At 31.4% G+C, this 21,199-nt stretch overlaps 2 protein-coding genes and 1 pseudogene across 10 annotated transcripts; 2 read left to right on the top strand and 1 right to left on the bottom strand.

The window, feature by feature from the left end:
• Window positions 1–3,668: 3,668 nt before the first annotated feature.
• Window positions 3,669–13,118, top strand: LOC145970374 (protein kinase C and casein kinase substrate in neurons protein 1-like; annotated as a pseudogene). Its single transcript, XR_014438415.1, has 8 exons — window positions 3,669–4,064; window positions 4,484–4,672; window positions 7,738–7,959; window positions 8,425–8,545; window positions 9,758–9,868; window positions 11,782–11,942; window positions 12,025–12,185; window positions 12,493–13,118. The product of XR_014438415.1 is annotated as a protein kinase C and casein kinase substrate in neurons protein 1-like (transcript).
• Window positions 12,560–21,170, bottom strand: LOC145970380 (uncharacterized). Of its 7 annotated transcripts, none has more exons than XM_083097121.1 (7): window positions 21,037–21,170; window positions 18,971–19,044; window positions 17,952–18,904; window positions 17,388–17,826; window positions 17,051–17,306; window positions 15,129–15,747; window positions 12,560–14,404 (listed from the first exon to the last, which is right to left on the bottom strand). In XM_083097121.1, exons 6-7 carry the CDS (start codon window positions 15,713–15,715, stop codon window positions 13,711–13,713), a joined length of 1,281 nt encoding a protein of 426 aa, XP_082953247.1. In that variant the 5' UTR covers window positions 15,716–15,747; window positions 17,051–17,306; window positions 17,388–17,826; window positions 17,952–18,904; window positions 18,971–19,044; window positions 21,037–21,170; the 3' UTR covers window positions 12,560–13,710. The 7 variants fall into 7 exon arrangements, with proteins under 7 accessions (XP_082953247.1, XP_082953248.1, XP_082953250.1 ...); XM_083097122.1 differs by lacking the exon at window positions 18,971–19,044 and having other exon boundaries at window positions 17,952–18,334; window positions 18,651–18,904; XM_083097124.1 differs by lacking the exon at window positions 18,971–19,044 and having other exon boundaries at window positions 17,952–18,334; window positions 18,723–18,904.
• Window positions 17,908–20,263, top strand: LOC145970420 (uncharacterized). Of its 2 annotated transcripts, XM_083097221.1 has the most exons (3): window positions 17,908–19,023; window positions 19,160–19,491; window positions 19,601–20,263. In XM_083097221.1, exons 2-3 carry the CDS (start codon window positions 19,342–19,344, stop codon window positions 19,910–19,912), a joined length of 462 nt encoding a protein of 153 aa, XP_082953347.1. In that variant the 5' UTR covers window positions 17,908–19,023; window positions 19,160–19,341; the 3' UTR covers window positions 19,913–20,263. The 2 variants fall into 2 exon arrangements, with proteins under 2 accessions (XP_082953347.1, XP_082953348.1); XM_083097222.1 differs by having other exon boundaries at window positions 17,908–19,491.
• Window positions 21,171–21,199: the final 29 nt, after the last annotated feature.

The raw sequence follows: 21,199 nt of genomic DNA, 5'->3' as shown, positions 1-21,199 counted from the left end.
GTATAAGCATGCAAAACAAACTGTACATCGCTAAAAATACGTAACAATATAATTTTCTATGGAATTGTTGAAAATTCTATTTATTTCTAAGGGAAAAAATATTCGTTTTGAGGAAAAATTTTTGTGAAAAAAATTTTCCTAATCTCTTAATGATCCAATGCACATGATTTTAACGATAATGCACGATTACGATTATTAAATTTAGAATTAAAGAGTGAGATGAACTAAATAAAATATAAGTGGCTACCATGGCATGATCTTGTTATTTATAAAAATGTAAACAGCACATTTTATGGCATCTGCACACGCAGCATTTTCCAACATTAGCATACTTTTGAAATGTCAACTGCACATACATTATCGCAATATCGCATATTCACACAATTCAGCATATTTTTTTTAAAGATTGAAGTTTATTCTATTTAACAAAAGTTATGTATATAAATATTTCTACATTATATTCACATTATAATTAATTATAAAGATTTAGAATTGATATTGATTTGTTAACAAGCGCATAATTTAATTGGATTAAATGCAAAATATTTAATATCTAATTTTTGTATAATATTTTTTTACATAAAGTAAAATATCAATTTTGATATATTAAAGCAAATAAGTAGAGATCACCCATATGTGCGCACGAGAAATTACATTGCAATAACGTATCCGTTGGACTCCGATATCTTCAATCGTGTATCTATTTAATCTCTTTAAATACAACGCGTCTCTAACGTGTATCTGTATGTTTTCTAGTCGATATTAGAAGATCGTTATATCTCAAGGAGCTCATCAGTCTTGTTTCACGGCCAGCATACGCGATCTCCTCGTCGATCTCTCACAATGCGCCGGCAAATCCTGCGGTTTTACATGGAAAAAAAAGCGTTAGCGACTAATCGTTCACGCTCATGGCGCCTTCCAGATCGCTCGCGATCCAGCTCGCCGAGCAACATTCCACGATCCGGAGCAACCGTTCCTAATCGGAGCGAAAGAAAGGGCTCGCTGTTGAAAATGCTGGTTTCAGCGCCATTTCATACGCGAGACAGCTGTAAAGCAACGGCTCTCTTTCAGTTTCACCTGTTCGAGATGATGCCGAAAATTAAAGTCCGCTCCGGGGGCCTTGATGCGACCTTCCGCTCGATCTTTCGAGCTGGTCGATCATTCCCATGGGCTGGCTTGGCGGCATTCCTCGGCCCACGCCTCTTTACTCTCCTTCGTCATCTTCGTGTGATCTTCCTCTTTCTCTCCCTCTTTTTCTTTCTACAAGACTCCAAAAGTTCTTGTAGCTTATACATTATTTGTATGAATTCTGTTATAATAATTAATATATGAAATGCTGCATACATTGCGTAATTTTATATATAATCTTATTTTATTTATATATAGGATTATTAACACATCTGGTTTTATATGAGAAATGTTTGATTTTTGATAGAAATTTAAAAGAACATGCACAATTTCTTTAGTTACTCTAGTAAATACTTGAAAATACTATTAGAAAGATACGTAGTCTATTTAAAGGATACTATGTCTATATTTGAAAAACATAAATGCGAGTCTATGTAAATGATTGTGTGTGTGTATATATGTATTACGAGACAATTGAGAAATATATCATTCTCATAAGCATTCGCATTAAAATCTATGCAAATTAGTCTGGAGAACCATTAAACCTCTCGTCCACTGTTTCTTGCGCAGTGCCCATAATTCTCCGTAAATATTCATTAAATCAAAGCACTCTAGAATAATTCAAGAGAAATGACGATTTATATTATCTAGTCCAATAAAATTAATGTTAATCTTTAACCAAATAACAAGCAATATCGAATTGGCCGCAGAAATTAATTAAACAAATACATAAATTCGCGATTTTGAATGATATTAATGGATATAAATTATAGTGAAGTTGATTTAATATTCGTGACAAACAGGAATTTAATTATTAGTTAAGAAGAATAACAATAAAGCTTGTTTATCAAATTAAAATTATATACATACCAAATTAAAAATACATAAAATGTGAGGAACCTACGATGAGAATATTCATCTGATTTTTATACTTTTCCCCAGGAGATGTATTTCCTTGGACCGAACTGAAATGTTTCCCTAATTTATACTGTTAGAACGTAACAAGCGGTGCCAATATTGTTGGCCGTAAAACTTCATCAGGCGATTCCGTAACCGTTGATGACCAGAATCGGAGAATACAGGCTGGATGTGCACTGCATTTGCATATGAACGAGTACCGGCGCGACTAGTCCCGGCGAGCTATCGCATCTAATTGTTAGTTTGCTTGACCCAATCGAGAATCGCCGCACGCGCAGCATCGCACAGACACAATTTTCATTCTCTTTGTTGCGTGCCATCTAACAATAAAATCGCACTCTAAAAGTCTCGAGGTACTTAAGGAGAGTAATTCTTCTCTCTCGATTCGAGTTTTATTCAACGCTCGTTACTCGAGAAATAGGACAATTTTAAAGTTTATATCTTGACATTTAACATTAAATATATTATCTTAGAATTCTATTTTATATTATTTTAATTTTATCTCCTTTTTAATTGAAAATAAGATTATAGGTACCGTGGAAAATAAATATGTTAAATAACGCACATACATTTTATTGATTAATAAATATTGATATAAAAAAAATATAAAAAATAAATATAAAAAAAAATTCATATAAAATCTTTGGAGGTGTTTTAAAGTTATTCTTAAGGGGGGAATTTGCAAATATTATGCATACTCGCATTGCGACGTGTCAGCACATATCTCGTCGCGCAGATTTGTGATGGCTTCGCAAATTGGGCCAATCGATGATCCAAACCGAGCCGTAATCCAATAACTCTGCCATACCCGTTCTAGCAAATATTCAACATTCCTGCATAGAAACGACTACCATGTCTGTTGCAGCTCGTAAATTCCTTCGTCGATAAACCGGAGAACCTGCAATTTCTTAGCATATAAAACAAATTGAGAAAAACAAGTTGCTATGTGCAGCGACAGATACATATAGGAAGAAATCATGGACAGAGATAAATTAGTTATCTTAAATTATTTTTGCAAATATTATATATAATTGGAAGATGTTAGAAGATATAAAATTAGAACATGTTATTAGAAGATAACATATAATTAATATTATTATTTTAAAAACGAAGTCGTGTAAAAAACTGACATTAAGTAGATTAAAATTTAAATCTTTAAAGCAGAAAGAGAGAGAAAGAGAGTATATACATATATATATTTGCAACGAATTCCTATGTTTCCCTGATCTAGGAGAGATATTGTTTAAATAAATAATCAAGTAAATGCTCAAATATCATACGCTACATAATATTACGCGACTAGTAACATCAGTAGCTTTTTAATTTCCGAATTTTTAAATAATTAATTCCCTTAATCTTCAAATGAATTTTTTGAAGATTTGGGCTTTATTCTTTTATCAAATAAGCTCTATGTAGTATATTTTATTTGCCTATTTGCTTATTTGCACAGAATAATAATGACTGTAATTTACTAAAAAGAACTTTTTAATTTTACGAAATTGAAAACTGTTAGTATAGAAGAATCTAAAAGTCAATACGGGCACAAAATTCTGCGCATTATGAAGAGATAACATTTTTTTTTTTTATCGCTGTCTCTCTGACCGTCTATTATCCTTTCATTTTCAGGTAAAGAGAATTTCTCGACTTAGGCTAAGATGTCACATCACAGCGACGACAACATGCTGATAGCGACGTCAGATTCCTTCTGGGAGCCGGGTAACTACAAGCGGACGACGAGGAGGATCGAGGATGGTCATAAACTCTGCGACAGTTTGATAGCGTTGGTCCAGGAAAGGGCAGAGATTGAAAAAAGCTATGCCAAGGCGCTCAAGAACTGGTCTAAGAATTGGAACGACAAGATCGAGAAAGGACCCGAATATGGTACAACCGAGGCAGCATGGAAAGGTGTTCTGGTAGAATCCGACAGACTTTGTGATCTTCACCTCAGGGTCAAAGAGAACCTCTGTAACGACATCGTCCAGCAAGTCAAGACGTGGCAGAAAGACACGTATCACAAGGTACGAGTAGTTGCGTCACTGATTCCCCCTTAAATACACAGAAATTTGGAGTCACGTACAAGGTTTTCATCTTTCTCCTAAAAACTTAGGTGATAAGATCGCTAGATTAGTACTTTTACTTTTTTTTTTGAACGATATATTTTTTTTAAATAAAATAATTGATGTAAAAATTCAACTTCAACTCAAAATTTTTGACATTTTGCTTTTTATACATTTGTGAAATATACAAATTAAAATTTATTTCTAGATGATAAATTTATTCTTGTTACAATATCTTTGTCCATTATAATCAATTTTATGGATGGAAGATTTAATGTCTATTGTTCTCGATGATTCCTTCTATATCAATTTTTGTAATAGTACTTGCACGCAATAGTAATATTAACTGATATTGCACGGGCTTGGTTCTATGATTGCAGTCGATGATGACCCTGAAGGAGCGCAAGGAAATGGAAGATGCGTTCAAGAAGGCACAGAAGCCATGGGCGAAACTCCTACAGAAGGTTGAGGAAGCAAAGTCGGAGTATCACAACAGTTGCAAGACCGAACGAACCGCGGCGAACATGGAGAGGAACGCCTCGGCGGACAGTTCTCTCTCGTCGGACCAGGTGAGCAATCCACGTCACAATCCATTGTATATCCCGCATATCTCGCGCACACATATTACGTCACTTGTCACTCTCGTAACGTTTTATTAACGATCGCGGCGCAACCAGTAGTACCATGTATTACTATAATAGAAGTCACTTCGTCATCACGTTCGCTTTTAAAAGGCGAAACAAAATTAAGTCACGTTATACAAATATAATTCGCGAATTTACTCTTCTCATAAAATAATATATTTATAATACTCGTATTTTAAAATTCTCGTGGCAAGTTTTGCTCGATATTTTATCAAATATATTTTCAAAATTGTTGCTTAATTAGATAAGAATTCTCGAAGATAACCATAAATAGAAGTGCGATAATATTTAAAGCGATAATTATAATGGTGATAAGTTTGTTGTATGAATATTCCAATTCGTGAACATATACATACATACTGCGCACGTTTATTACTTCAATCTACAACAATACGTATTTTACATTATTATAACATCCACGAATTAAAATAATCTCACGATAATTCTTCTCTTCGTATTCTTAATAGTATATCCTTTTCAAAACAATGAAACAATCGAGTTATATAGATGTGCACAATGTATATATTTGACATCATATATTCGCGTTATAGTCTCTTGGCATCTCGATCACGCGTATTACACATGGTCTTACGTACGGTAGATACAGTTGTTCTTTAGCGAGTATTATTTGCAGATGGCCCGAGGCTCTGAAAACGTACGTTTTACACCTTATGTGTATTCCTAAGAATTCTTGCATGCGCTATATTCTATCTCTCTCTTGTTCCATTATTGCTTCTCTCGAACGTCTCGCAGTGAGCTAACGATGCCCGATTCGTTTGCTTCTGCGAGCAGAGTTCTCAGTTTGCACACCTGTGTGTTTTTTACCTAACATCTTTCATTCGGTACGGAGAAGATACTTTAATAGTAACTTTATGAATATATGTACGTTTCGTTCCATTTCTTGCACGGTAGTAATTATTAGGAACGCAAATGACGAAACAAACTTGCAATACCAAAAAACAAAAATCACATTTTTGTATATCTGAATTTTACTAAAATTAATAATTAGGAATTTGACTCAAATAAATAAACAAAAATTAAATCGATTTCTGAATTTTACTATTTCACAATTGTTCGGATTATTGTTAGGGATATTGTAGGGATTGATGTAAATTTAAAGACAGAAAAAAAATTCCAAGGAATTCCGCGTTCCATAAATATTTGAATTCTAAATATTTGAATCATTGAATTCTAAAGTATATAAATCACCGCCCAACACCCACGCGCACGCATAGTCGGCACAATAATGATCTCGATATCGGAGATAGACACCTCTGAAAGACGGCTAACGACGTTTTTAGATGACAGATTGTGGATGTGATGCATGGAGGCTCAGAGTACCAAAAATCCTTAGGAATAATAAAATAGGCGACGTTCAATTTGTATGTATATGATGTTGCATGTGTCGCATGTTTCTTGACTTATGTATCTTCCCCCCCTTTCTCTTATTACAGAAGGCTCTGCTGGTAAGCAAACTTCTGATTTAAGACGTTAGATTTAAGAAATTAGAACGCAATATATGTTTAGCATATATCTTTTTACGACATCTTTTACGCTTTCTTTTTTTTATTTCTTTTCACACCTTTTATCAACCCCTATAATGTCCATCTGTCTCTTCAGTTTAAATATAGCATGCTTTGCTCGCTCATGTTAGATATATAATTATTGCTTAAAATAATTATTCGGCGTATATATTTAAAGAATTGCCATATAGAGGAGAATATGACTGATATAATTTGCACCGCCGATTGATTAAACGTTACTCGTAATTACGACAGCACTCCCTTCGACGTGTATTATTGTAATTTGGTTAACTCAAAACTGGTATAAACAGGAGAAATGCAGCGCACGTGCATGAAATATGGATAATTCATGAGTCGATATACATAAAACCTCTTTGCACTAAATTCTTAGGACGCTCGTGGCACACACAATGATCTCGTGCATGCGAATAATTTTTTTTTTGTAAAATCAAATAACAACGTAAATTTTATCTCGGATGACCTTGCGTTTTAAAGAAACTTCCTTCGGAAAGTAATTGTTGAGAACTATAATTATTTAATTATGTAAAATTATTGTGGTAAAAATCATTTTAAATTCATAAGAGTTTTCGTATACGTTTTGTTACTATTTCCTAATCTTAATAAAAATCTTAAAAAGAAACTTTAAGAAAAACTTTAAATTTTTATGTTGAAATTAATTATGATAAAAATTTATACATAAAATATATTCAACTTTTATATTAATTATTATATTTTAACAAGAAATAACCGTTTTTAAATTGTCTGAGGAATATAACAATACATTTCAGTATTAATATGAAAATGTTTTGGAACGCATTAGTTATTGTAAAGAACGGCTATTAGTTTATACGTTATTTACATGAAGTTGCATGATGAGATAAACACTAAGTAGATTAAATAATAGGTAGTTTGATGTAGTAAATAGGCAGATACATATATATATATATATATATATATATATATATCTTTGCACATTTTTTGATATAAAATCGTTATATATATATATATATATTTTGATCTCCTTTAATGTGGCATTCATGTTTATTATCGCAAAAAACCATTTTTTGTAGCTCTTGGCGATGAGCTAGATAAATTTGAAGGTAAAGAATTGAGATTATCTGTTAAAAAATATCCTTTTAATTAACATTTGTAGAGTTTGAACTTTGTAAACTAACGAAATAATCAATTTAGTGTCGCGTGATAATCGTTGTTGAAGATTGAATGCAAATTACGTGAAAGATGAAAAAGGTTTAATTTTAATACATATATACGAAGCGTACTTTTATATAAACTTTTACCATCATAAAGTTTATGTAACCGTAAAGTTTAAAGCCACTTTATAAAAGCTTCAAACTATTAGACTGTATCCCGTGATACCGACCAAAGTCTTTACCTTCAAGTTAACATTAAAGAAGAACGCTCTCTGTAAGATTTCTAAATATGTATTTTCCTCGTCTCTTTTGACAGGTGAAGAAAATGCAGGACAGAGTGCAAAAAACGAAAGAGGAGGTGCAAAAGGCGAAAGAGAAGTACGAGGCGGCGCTTCAAGAAATCAATCAATACAATCCAAAGTACATGGGAGACGCAAGTATTTGAGAAGTGTCAGGAAATGGAGGCGCAGCGACTACAGTTCTTCAAAGACGTCCTCTTCGGCATTCACAAATGTCTGAATATATCGCAGGATCCAGTGTAAGTCTTTTTTCATTATTACGCAACTATATATATGATCCATCATGTATGATAATTGTAAATTTAAAAATCACACAAATATATTTTGCCTTAAATTATATATTCAAATATATTATATCAATTATATATTATTGTATAAATATGATATGATTGCGTTTATCATAATCAATATTGATTGCGGGCTCTCATTATCATTTAATCAATTCAGCTTACAATAATTTAAATTAATAATAAAACTGAAAAATAAAATAATAAAATGATATAATAAAATTAAAAATAATAAAATTAAAATCCCCATTTCTCAATTTTCTATTAGATTTAAAAATAAAATAATAAAATGATATAATAAAATTAAAAATAATATAAAATTAAAATCCCCATTTCTCAATTTTCTATTAGATTTAATGAATATGAAAAACTTTAGTGTATCACATTATTTCACGAATTGTATATTATTATTTCCAGGCTTCCACAGATATACGAGGAATTTTATCACACGATAAATAACGCCGACCACGAGAAAGATCTCAAATGGTGGTCTAATAATCATGGTGTAAATATGGCTATGAATTGGCCACAGTTCGAGGTAAATTTGCTTACGCTTGTTTCTATGCACTACAAAAACTCTATACTGTCGCATGAAAAAGCCCTGCTCGTGGTTGAAGATCTATTGTTAGAAAAACATATAGCTGTAGCGTGGACTGAATATTACTCTATAGCTCTTCCCTTTATTTTACAATAATTTTACCGTTACTCGTTATGTCTCGCCACATATTTTTTTATTTCTGGCACAACATAGAATACCATATTTGACCAATGTTTGCCGTAATTTTCTTTGAAACATTTAACATAAAATATAAATATATCGATATTTCTAGGAAATAGAGTTTCATTGAGAAAAAAGTAAATTTTGTCTGCATTAAAAGTGTGTAATAAGTAAAATATCGATAATTTTTTATAATGGACAATAATAAAAATGATATCCTATTCGTGATAAAATGAAGAATAAGATCATATTTAAAGGAAGGCGAACAGGCATATTTAATCAGATTTTTTAATTTTCTCACAACTTATCGTTGTGTCATCAAATTGCATCGTATAACATTAAATAAAAATTACGCTTTTGTATAATCGCGCTTCCGAAAAAATCTGCTTACAATAATGTTTTGTCTTTTTGAATTTTCTTGAGGCTTCTAACTCGTAATAATATAATCTTATATTTATCTTACTAAATTATTTAGGACATTCTTCTAGAAAGAAGTAATATCTTATAAATTTATAGAAAATTTATCTAATCGTTGTACATAACGCGAATTCATCAATCGTCATTTTATAATGATCACGGGTTACAGGCATTGCCGATCTTATCAATATTTTCCAGTTTAATTAACTTATATATAATTTCAGTTTAACTAACTTATATATAAAAAACCTTACGTCCCAAAAAGATACGTTTCATTATTGCAATAAATTACATCTTTTGTTTAAATGATGTTATATGTGCCTTTGTCTCCCGTCAGCGCAACTGTATCGATGGTGAAATTCTTTGCCAGAATAACGTCCAACTCCACCCCACATCATCACCTCTCTCGCCTCGACTTTTTCTTAATCCAAAAATACTTGAACAATATCGAGTTTCTATACAATGATATAAAATATCACAACATATTCTTAATATTAAAAGACGGAAAGAGAAAATATAAAATGACAAGACTAAGAAAAAGGGAGAGAGGAGAAACCCATGACAATTTTCCGGAATGCATGCATGTGATTGTTTTGGGACATTGCTATTATGCAGGACTACACAGAGGAGTTCCGCGAGATCACGAAGGGCTCGAAGTCGAAGGAGGCGCTCCCGGCAGGCTCCATCACACTCATCAATCAACGCCCGGTCGGCGAGGATCTGCATGTAAAGTTTTGTTTACACGTTACACACGTGACACGCGCCGCTCGCAATCTCATTTTATAATTGTTGAACATATTCAAAAGCCCATCCGACCTACGATCTATCTCGATCGGCCACGTTGAGACGATCGAGAGGTCGTCGGCGCCGATTAAAAGCAAGCACGCGACAGCTTTTAAACGCGTATGTCCCAGCTGGTTGCGAGGTCATCCAAGATGGGTTTCCTTTCTCAGCTTCTAGCTCTTAGCCGGCTTAACCAAATTAACCGTAAATCCGCTCCGCGCTTGCGCTCGCACGTAATCGCACGGATCTCTGCCTAAAGGTGAACATGGAACAGCCCCCTCCCCTGGATGGCAGATATAGGAGGAACGAATTTACAAACTATTGAGGTAACACACATTGCGACAAAGGCAGGAAATATAAGTCACGAAAGATTGCAAAATTATATATCGTTCAAAAGAGATTATACATATTTTTGAAATATTTTTTATTTATTCATGATATTTGTATCATAAGATAAGAGAAAAGATAAATCTGCCTAATCTAAGCAAATTTATTCTTATTTGAGTGATACATTTTATAAAATTAAAAGAATTATCATCATTATAACAAAAATAATCAATGAAAACATTGTATTTTAACCGTTTATGATTAGACTTAGATTAGACTTAGATTCTACAGAATTCTGTAATCCTCAAAAGTTTGTAAATTGTCTCCTTTCAAGATGCTTATTATCCTGTTTATGGTATACGGTATGGATAATTATAATATTATTAAAATATGAATATAAGTCACATCGAGCTTAACAACAGTCATATATGCCTGCAACCGATTGTTGAAAATCACATGCGACACATCTGCATGTTTCACATGCTTAAAAATATTATATTATTATGAAAGTGTCGTATTATATACATATGGAATTAAACAATGGAAATATAATATGCAATTAAGTTTGCGAATAAAAGAGGTTTTTTTATAAACCAAACTTTATCAGGACTGTCGTACTTTCTTTCAGCTATAAACTTTTCAAATATTCGTAAATTATACTCTAATAGTATTTTAATTTATAATCGAAGCAATGTAATATATAATCAAATGGGCATTTAATGGAAATTAGATTACAAAACTTATATAGACATTTAATTTAAATTTATATATAAACATGAAACATATACGAAAGAAAGAAGTAAATTCCAAAGAAAATGCGATGGTTATTGTATACATTAATTTTTTGCTTGATATAGCATAAAGTTCTGTATATATTTATCGGAAAGCTACGAATTATATCGTTCAAGAATATCTCATTTAAAATGTCTCATTTAAATTTTCATCAAAAAATAACGCAATAATAATACATCTGTGACTAAAAATTATTGTAACATTTCTTTAACTACTCATAATTCATATAATCTGTCTATATAGAGTCCTGTCCTTATCGTGTTAGAATTCATCTCAAAAAATTGCAATCTCGAGCCTTGTTGCGCTTTGTAAATATGCGCTTTTTAAAATTGTAAAAATGAATTGTAATGGAAATACAGATGTACGATGAGAGATAGTCTATCTTCTCTATAAAAATATTTTCTTGAATTGTCGAGTGAGCAGTGCTCACTATGCAAAGACATAGGACATCGAATCGGTCAATTTTTCCTTGTATTCGTTATATCTTGACATATGTAATAAGATTATTGAGATTATTGAGAAGATAGACCAGGTGAAATAATGAAAAGGCTTTAACAAAATCGCACATGCATCGTTGGCATGCTAATTAAACATTCGCAGTGAGCGATTCTCGAATCATATGAAACATTTGGTTACACGCATGGCATTTTCAACGAGATAAATTCGTGCATCGCGGTTACACACTATGCGAATTTCATTGAAACGTATCTAATATATTTCCACATATTTCAAATCAGGAATTTCCACCGGTCAACAACAAATCAAAATCAAAGTCCATCAGCCGTGTAGTATGAGCGGACAGCAATCACGGAGATAGCAAAACCGACACAATAAGTTCGAGCAAGCAGTCTTCGGAAAAGAACAACGAGAGCGATAACGTCAATAGACTATTACATAAGTTTGTTGCAAAAGCGACTCTTATAAAGCTCTTTATCTAGTTAACTAGTAAGAACCGCGTGTGAAATGTATGATGATTGCAGTAACGGTACTAACGCCAAGCAAGAGTCAAACCCATTCGAAGAGGAGGAATGGGACGAGGAAGGTGATGAACCATTGGTCGACAATGGAGAACCAGGGGTTCCCGTGCGAGGTTTGTACGACTACGAAGGAGCCGAGGCGGACGAACTTAGTTTTAAGCAAGGTACCTACATAGGATTTTGTTTTTCGCAAAATTTTAGAGTCAATCAATTTGATTTGTATGCATAATTAATTTGATATGACATAATTTTCTGTATCTATAGCGAAAAATAGGAATACAATTGAATCATTTTGTTTCTTACGATTAATATAATTTAAAATGCAACCAATATAGTTATTTGATATTTTATATATATATATATATATATATATATATATATATAAATCTATAATATAATTATTTAATATAAATAATGTAAAAATATATAAATTAATATATATAATTAATTTTTTCTCAAAACTTTTCTCAGGAGATGTATTCGAGAAGCTGGAAGACGAAGATGAACAAGGGTGGTGTAAAGGAAGAAAGATGCCATATTATGCTTATATATAAAAATGTCATTTTATTCATTATAATTATTTCATTAATGTCATTAATATCATCAATAAATGATAAATGATATGAAATCTAAAAACGGTTTAAATATTTGTTCACACAATACATTTGAAAAATTATTTTTACAAACTCAATAATCATCAGATCATGTCATATAATACGTAATGTTACTTTAATTCCTTGTCGATGTTTGATAAGTGGTGTCAATTAAAAGAAAAGGATATATTACGTAAAACAATCGATATAATTATAAATTTGTGTTACATTAATGCAGGCCCGTGGTTAGTTTGCACTTTTCTGTCGATTTTGTCTACTGCTATCCCCGCTCCTTTTGTTTCATAGTTTCTCTAGACTTCTCGCCGAAACGAAAGATGCTCGAGTTAAAAAATGATTATAGTTAAAAATCATTCATATATTGTTTCTAAAGTTATTACACTTATAATTATAATATTGATTATTATAATATATAGTAAGATGCTCGAGTTCATGAATGATTATAATTGTAAATCGTTCTGCACACATTACCCTTGCACTTTTTATTCTTTCTAAAGTTATTATAATTACTATTATAATTATAATTGTTATAAGTATTATAAAATTAGAATACTAAAACGCATATTAATTGTATGTATAGATACGATTAAAATTCGTGTTTCATTTCAGTGTTACTTTTGACCTTATAACATAATAATAACAATCATAACAATAATAACTTTACAAACAATGTATGGAGCAATAAAACTATCTGATTTATAATTAATATCGTTCTAAACATCTGAACATCTTATGTTCCGCGTACAAACTAGATGCTATGAAACAAAAGAAGCAGGAACAGTAATAAGTAAAATCGACCAAAAGTGCTAACCGCAGGCCTGTATTAATGTAATACAAATTTATAATTGTGTCGATTGTTTTACGAAATATATCTTTTTTTTGCATTAAAGTTATAATGAAAATTAATAATCATTATAAACGCATTATCTCTTACTTATTTTTTCAAGTAACGTTTTACAAAAAACGTTTTCGTCAAATTTATGAAAGTAAAAAGTGTATCGAAATCGTGTATGTAAATCAAAATTAAAATTAAAAGTTCCAAAAACTAATACATATATTAATTATAATTAATATATTATTAATTAATATTCTCGAATATTTGATCTAATATTTCCGAATTCTTTTTCATTAATTTATCCATCGTTATCGAATTTTGGTTTGTTTTGTGCATTAATTTTAAAATTTGTTCATAATTTTTTTCGATTGATTCTTTTAATTCTAAGTTGGATTTTTTTCTTTTATTTAAAGGTTTTTTTGTTTGAGTGATTTTTTTGCGTTTTCTTGAGCTGGTATTATAAATATCAGATGATGACGGCACGTTAGACGGCTGTTGACTGCTGGTACTACGAATATCAGGATTAGGAGGAAGATCAGAAGAATATTCAGGGATATCAAATGGTACTTCCACATCCACTGATTTTGAATCAAGATCATTAGACTGTTGACTGTCTTTGCTGGTACTAGGAATCACATTATCAAGATTATTATAAATATCAGATGATGACGGCACATCTACTGGTGAGCCGCCGTGTAGAACATTATCCATTAGATCCACGTTAGACGGCTGTTGACTGCTGGTACTACGATTTATATCAGAAGAATATTCAGGGATATCAAATGGTACTTCCACATCCACTGATTTTGAATCAAGATCATTAGACTGTTGACTGTCTTTGCTGGTACTAGGAATCACATTATCAAGATCAGAAGATGGTTCGTCATTGCTAATTAAGTCATTACTGAGAACATCGTTTTTAGAGGGAGGCTGTAATCTGTAAAAAATATAAAATTTGGATTAATCAGTAAACTCTAATTATATGCACAACATACACCCTCTGTTCAACAAGAAACCGAACTTTTGATAGAAAATGAAACAGACTAATTTATAATTGTTCAAATAATTTATTTTAATCAATATACTCTCCATTAGCTTCGATGCATCGTCTGGCACGGTCAATTAAGTTGTTAAATGATTGTTTTATATCAGTTTTTGAGATGCTGTTGAGAGTCGAGGTCACTGCCGCTTGAACGTCTTTAATGCTGCTGTGTCGCCTTCCTTTCATCGCCAAATGAAGTCGGGGGAAGAGAAAATAGTCGCATGGTCCTAAATCAGGCGGTATTCGCATCATGCAACTATTTTCTCTCCCCCCCGACTTCATTTGGCGATGAAAAAAAGGCAACACAGCAGCATTAAAGACGTTCAAGCGGCAGTGACCTCGACTTTCAACAGCATCTCAAAAACTATATAAAACAATCATTTAACAACTTAATTGACTGTGCCAGACGATGCATCAAAGCTAATGGAGAGTATATTGATTGAAATAAATTATTAGAACAATTATAAATCCGGTCTGTTTCATTTTCTATCAAAAGTTCGGTTTCTTTTTGGACAGAGAGTATATTCACAATTTATATTTAAAAACTTATTTGTAAGAATTATATAAATTATTCGAAAAAAGTAAATTAATAATATTCAATTTTCGCTGTTTCACTTACCGCTTTGGAATTATATCCCAAGGAACGCCAAGTTTCTCATTGTAATGTTTTTCGATCAAATGTTTTATAAAGATGACCGCATTCTTAGCTCCAATGTAATCATTACACATCTCACACTGATTCACTTGGACGATATAGTCCGCTGGGTTGATCTTACATTTATACGTTGTAACAGTTTCAATCCATTCAATTAAGCTATTAAACTCCTTTTTTGTAATTTTATGTTCTGCTTTCAAATGTCTCGTCATCTCTTTTGATGCTTCTAGTATCGTTTTCTTTTTGGACTGCGGATTATCAGCGATAGAAATTATGCGTTCACAACATGTACACATTACGTCTGGATTTAATATATCCTCTGTCTTTGTCACTTTATAAGATGAATCCAACTGTAATTTTGAATCCATTGTCTGCTTTCTGATCTCTTCGAAAAATTTTTTATGCTTCTTATCGTCTTTTTGCATATGACATTGCAAAACGTCGTATATATTTATGACAGGCATAATATCACGTTCACAAAAACTACATTTTGCTTGACAAATACCTTCTGCCACAAAAAAATTCCAAACCCATGAATTATTTTCTACCATGATGTCCGTTGTGTATCACAGATCGTGAGCTACTGAGTACAGAATAAAAATTATGTCAAGCAAGAGTGTACCAAGAATATAGAAGGTGTGTAGAAAAAAGTAGGAAAGGTCGCGGTAAGATGTGTGATTGTATGATGTAAATATTAACTGTTTAACGTGTTTGCCTGATTTGTGTTCGTTTAAAAATATTATTTCATGATAGTGAAGGAATTCTTATAAAAGCCGTTAAAAATTGTAACCATTAAATGTTCTTAAAATCTATGTAATATGTCTTTAAAATTTATCTTTAAATTGATATATCTGTTACTGAATATGTGAAGCTGTTATTAAATTTTTAACTTGAATTTTTTGATAATCTGCATTCAAATTACAATTAAAACAATAAGAATATAGTAAGCAGGTATTAAATTTTTTACGATTCGATATTATATTTTTAATTTAATAATAAATTCTCAATTTAACAATTTATCTTTAATCATTTCTTTATTATTAATATGTAAAAATTGTTATTTTATTAGAATTTTTAATTAAAATATTCGTAACAACTCAAATATTTAACTTTAATTATTATTCGGATTAAAAAATTTTTGCCCGACTTATTTGTTAATTCCTATATCTTTTTGGTTTTAGAAATTATTGGAAGGAGGGGGGTTATATTCGATTTATAAATAAATGACAAATTTTTGAATTATTGTATCTAAATAAAACATTAGCTGAACGAGTTTGATTTCAATACTTATAACACATGCCAAATACAAGTGCAATATATATCTGATCTAAAATAATTTTTGTTCGCCTAAATCTATAAATTCTATTATAAATATCATATTATACTTTATCACTGTGTAATTTCAAATATTCCTATATCCAATTATATTTTGTTTCTCACCATGATATTCGATTTATGTCACAAATCATATATATGTTATTAAATAAAAAAGAGAAACTATTTCAAAGACGAAACACATAGCTGGATTTCCTATATTTAATTTACTACATTTGAATATATATATATATATATATATATATATATATATATGTGTGTGTGTGTGTATGTATGTATGTATATAACATTTTTATTCAAATCTATATTAACGTATGCAATTATATGCATTAAAAGTAATTCAAATGTAGTAAATTAAATATAGGAAATCCAGCTATTTAACTTGCTGCCTGGTCGTAATTTTTTTCAAATTGTCAGATTGAATAGTGAATGTTTGCTCATACATATATATATATATATATATATATATATATATATGTATGAGCACTATTCAATCTGACAATTTGAAAAAAATTACGACCAGGCAGCAAGTTAAAGAACTTAATACATACCTGTCAAAACTGATTCGCTGAATTATTTCAAGCTCAACGTCGCTGCAACGTGATATTTCAACCTGCCATCCATCTGCACAGCTTAAGATCCACCATCAGGAATCCACGATAGATGATGGAAAATTGTCATGTCGCGTCGTAATCCTTTTCAGGGAGGAACGCTTTATTGAAATATTCATAATCATTTCTTTTTTACTCCAGGGATAGCACGCTGTAATTTCGCGTTCATCCCTCGCAGGCACCTTCACCCTTCTGCCTAAAAAATACAATAACAATGCGATTATTTTCAGTCGAGATTCATTCTCTGAATAATTCGGGTTACGCTATAATTACATACCATTTTGTATTGTTATTTATGGGCCATATTTTTTTATCATGTTAAATAACATAATTGTCGAAGATAAATGGATGCGATAATTTCTAATAACGACAGATTTCTGATATATTATCCTTTTTCCACTACAAGCTTTTCCATCTCGATGGTCGCAATCAAATTAATTTAGTCGTGTCATAAATCGTTTCGCGTTAATTTGCCCGCATTATCAAAACGACATCGGCGTCGGCTGTTTGACTTGTTTAAAAAGCATCTCCTTGGTGCGAAACGTGTTCATTGTCCTGTTCAAGCGAAGTCATATTTTCCGCGGTCCATTACAACCGCGGAATACGGTGGTCGTTAGACGTCATTTCACGTCAAGTCTTTGATAATTTCGATATATATATATATATATATATATATATATATATATATATATATATATATATAATATATAAAATAACTATAAATAAATATATAATATATATATGTATTAGATTATATATATATATATATAAACATATGTTTTATAAAAAACAATTATACAATAATTGACATAGATTAGGAATATTATTCTTAACTTATTACCTTGAGCTTAACAATTGTGTCGTGCCAAAAAACTGTGAAAAATGTTTATCGTGTTCTACTCATTATTGAATAGAACTTTTATGATGCACGACTTGCAGTAATAAACCTAATTTGTTGTAATGATTCGCGTATGATATTGACAAGACTCTGCCTTCGGTCAAAGCTTTTGCTGATTTTTTAGATTCGAACAAATAGGGATTTAAAAATTTAACGTCTTCCAGATATTCAACTGCAACTTGATAAAACACAGAGAGCTTCTTTTGTATCTCAGTCAAAGTAGGTAGATTTGATAATTCTCGCTCGACCTTTCGTAACTCGCTGTTATATATCGCTGTTTTACTGTTTCTAAATTGTTGTATTACATAGGATAAATCTCTGTACACCTGATAACAGATAAAACAATCTTAAATAATCTTAAATAAAAAAGTGTAACATTGAAAGATAATAAGCGATTTTTGGCGTCCTTCTGGTATAACAACCAATGTGTACCAGAGTGTCTTATACATCGATAAAACATACGTACGTATATATGTTTTATCAATGTGTAAGACATTCTGGTACACATTGGTTGTTATACCAAAAGCACGCCAAAGATCGTCTAATAACAAAAAAAGAATACAGCGATCGCTATAAAACTAGGAAAAGAAAACCAAAGGACCAAGTTCTACCAAATGAAATTACTTAAAGCAACCGCATTACTTTTTTAGTAGCATTACTCGATCGGATGCTTCCCTTGTTACGAAGTCGTACGATGACCATCAGCCAACTCACACTCCCATCCAAGACCGGCTATATTCCATGGGTTTCGAAGAGAAACGCCGATGTGTTCCTCCATTCCCGTTCTTTCTCGTAGGTTCCATCAGGACCTCTTGTCCTCCCTCTTTCCGTCGCGCAGCTCCGTTCGAACACGGTCACATGTATATGCAAATTTATTCTGCCGTTGTTATGCAAAACTACAGAAGAAGATTTATTAGTAGAAATATTCATAGGATCTTGAATGGACATAATAAAAGGATTACCGTGCTTTCGATGAATTGTATATCAAGTGGAAAATTTACTGAAGTTACACAAGGTAATTTCACAATTAATTTCACTATAAATAGAAATATTTATGTTTAAACATATAACTCCATCTTTGATTGATGTGTTTGTTCCTGAATTGTTATCATTATTTCCAAATTATTCATGATTTATATTTTACTTTCTAGTACAAAATAACACATTTTCTATACGGCACTGGTGAAGAAGCTACATTGAAAGCTCTACAAGCTTTTAATGTCTTGGAGAAAAATTTGATGTCGCTGAATGATATGCCTCTGACGATTAACGGTATTCAAGGCACAATTAATATTGATTTGCAGTTGCTTTAAAAGGAAGAGTCGCGTTGCAAATGAGTAGTAATGCATTGCTGATAACGGAGCTGGTTCTCAAGAATATGTTAACAGTTTTACAACCAACAGAAATAGTAGCGCTGCTATCAGCACTGATCTTTCAACAACGCACAGATTCAGAACCTACACTCACACCGAATCTCGCTAATGTATGTGTCATCAATTGTCTTTTTTTTAAATAATTAAAGTTTAAAGAAAATTACATATCGAATAATTAAGAGCATCGGAAAGCTAAAACAATGTTCTTTTTTTTTCCAGGGTTGTGAGATAATGAACAAGGTGCATGCGGAATTGGAACATTTAGAGCAGCAATATCAATTGTCGACTATACCGTCATTAAATTTCGGTTTGGTGGAACTTGTCTACGAATGGGCACAAGCTAAATCGTTCACGGAGATCATGAAAATGACGAACGTTCAAGAGGGAATTATCGTTCGATACATACAGCAACTCGGCGAAACCTTGAGAGATGTTAAAAATGCGGCTGTGACTATAAGTGATCCGATTTTGAAAGAAAAAATGGAAGAAGCCTCGACTGCAATCGCGAACGCGAAGTATAAAATAGTTTAACTTTTTGAAATAGAAAAATGTATTTCTTTTATAAAAATAATGAACTGAATACACGCACATATTGTTGAAAACGTAATCTATTTGTAAAAAATATCTTGTCCACAAGCATATACAATACTTCAAAATATTAATAATTTTTTGATAATAATTGTATAATAAAATGTAACTTTGTAATTATAACTAAACGACATTATATTATATTTTGTATATGTTTGCAAATGTTCAAATGCTAGCAGTAAATAACTCGTAGTAATTCTATAGTTTTTTAAGATATACTTAATTTTTTCAAACAAATTATGTTAATTTATAATGCTTATGTGTACAAATATTATTTTATTTCTGTCAACGACATTACAATGTACATTGATCTGGATTGTTAAGATACCCTTGATCTTTATTCAATAAAACAATAATTGTTTGCAACAGCTGTTTTTAATTAATAAACATATATATATTATATATATTTTTTAACTTTTTGACAGAAAATTTGTCATTGTAGAACAGATGTAGGGCATTGGCGTGAAATTTATTATATATTTTGTGATACTAAATGCACCATTTATTATATTCTATTCACTAATCGTGAGATAAATAGTATCTCAGTGTAAAACATTAACAGAATAAATGATAATTGACTAATATGAATATAAGGATTATAGAATCTACCAGGAACATTTAATGTATATAATTACACGATTATCAGTTGGTGATTGCATTGCTGTAATAATAGATAAATTGTACGCCAATGCTATATCACTGATGGTTTTACATTGCGCGTTTCTGTTAAAAACGCAAATTTATTTTTCTGAAGATCACCATAGTAATTTTAGTGCAGGCTTGAAAAGTTAGGTGTCAGAGTCGCCATTAGGGTCATTCCACAAAATAGATTGCAAATACTTCCGTTGCTAGTTGATATAGTTGCGGATTCATGAAGCGACAAGTTGCTTTGTTTTGATTAGTCAATCCGCAATTATCAACTGGCAACGGGAATATTTTCAATCTATTGTGAAATGATCCTTAGTGTATCATTCTCTCTCTCTCTCTTTGTGTGTGTGTGTGTGTGTGTGTGTGTGTGTGTGTGTGTGTGTGTGTAATTCTGACATAAGTATGAAAAAATAAAATACCTATAATGACGTCAACAAATTTCATGGATCTTGTTTCAATAGTATTTTTTTGGCCTGTCCATGAGAGTTTGTAAGCTAACTCATCAGTTAGAGTAAGTTTTAACGCATTCCTTACATGTTGTTCCGAGTTTTTTCCTCCTATAGTTTTAATCAATTTTTTCTG

The sequence above is a fragment of the Camponotus vicinus genome, unplaced genomic scaffold (assembly GCF_025532165.1).
Source record: "Camponotus vicinus isolate PSW18456_S1 unplaced genomic scaffold, iyCamVici1.0 SCAF_4, whole genome shotgun sequence".
NCBI classification, from domain to species: domain Eukaryota; kingdom Metazoa; phylum Arthropoda; class Insecta; order Hymenoptera; family Formicidae; genus Camponotus; species Camponotus vicinus.
The sequence above is the reverse complement of the archived record's forward strand: the minus strand, read 5'-3'. Positions and strand labels throughout refer to the sequence as shown.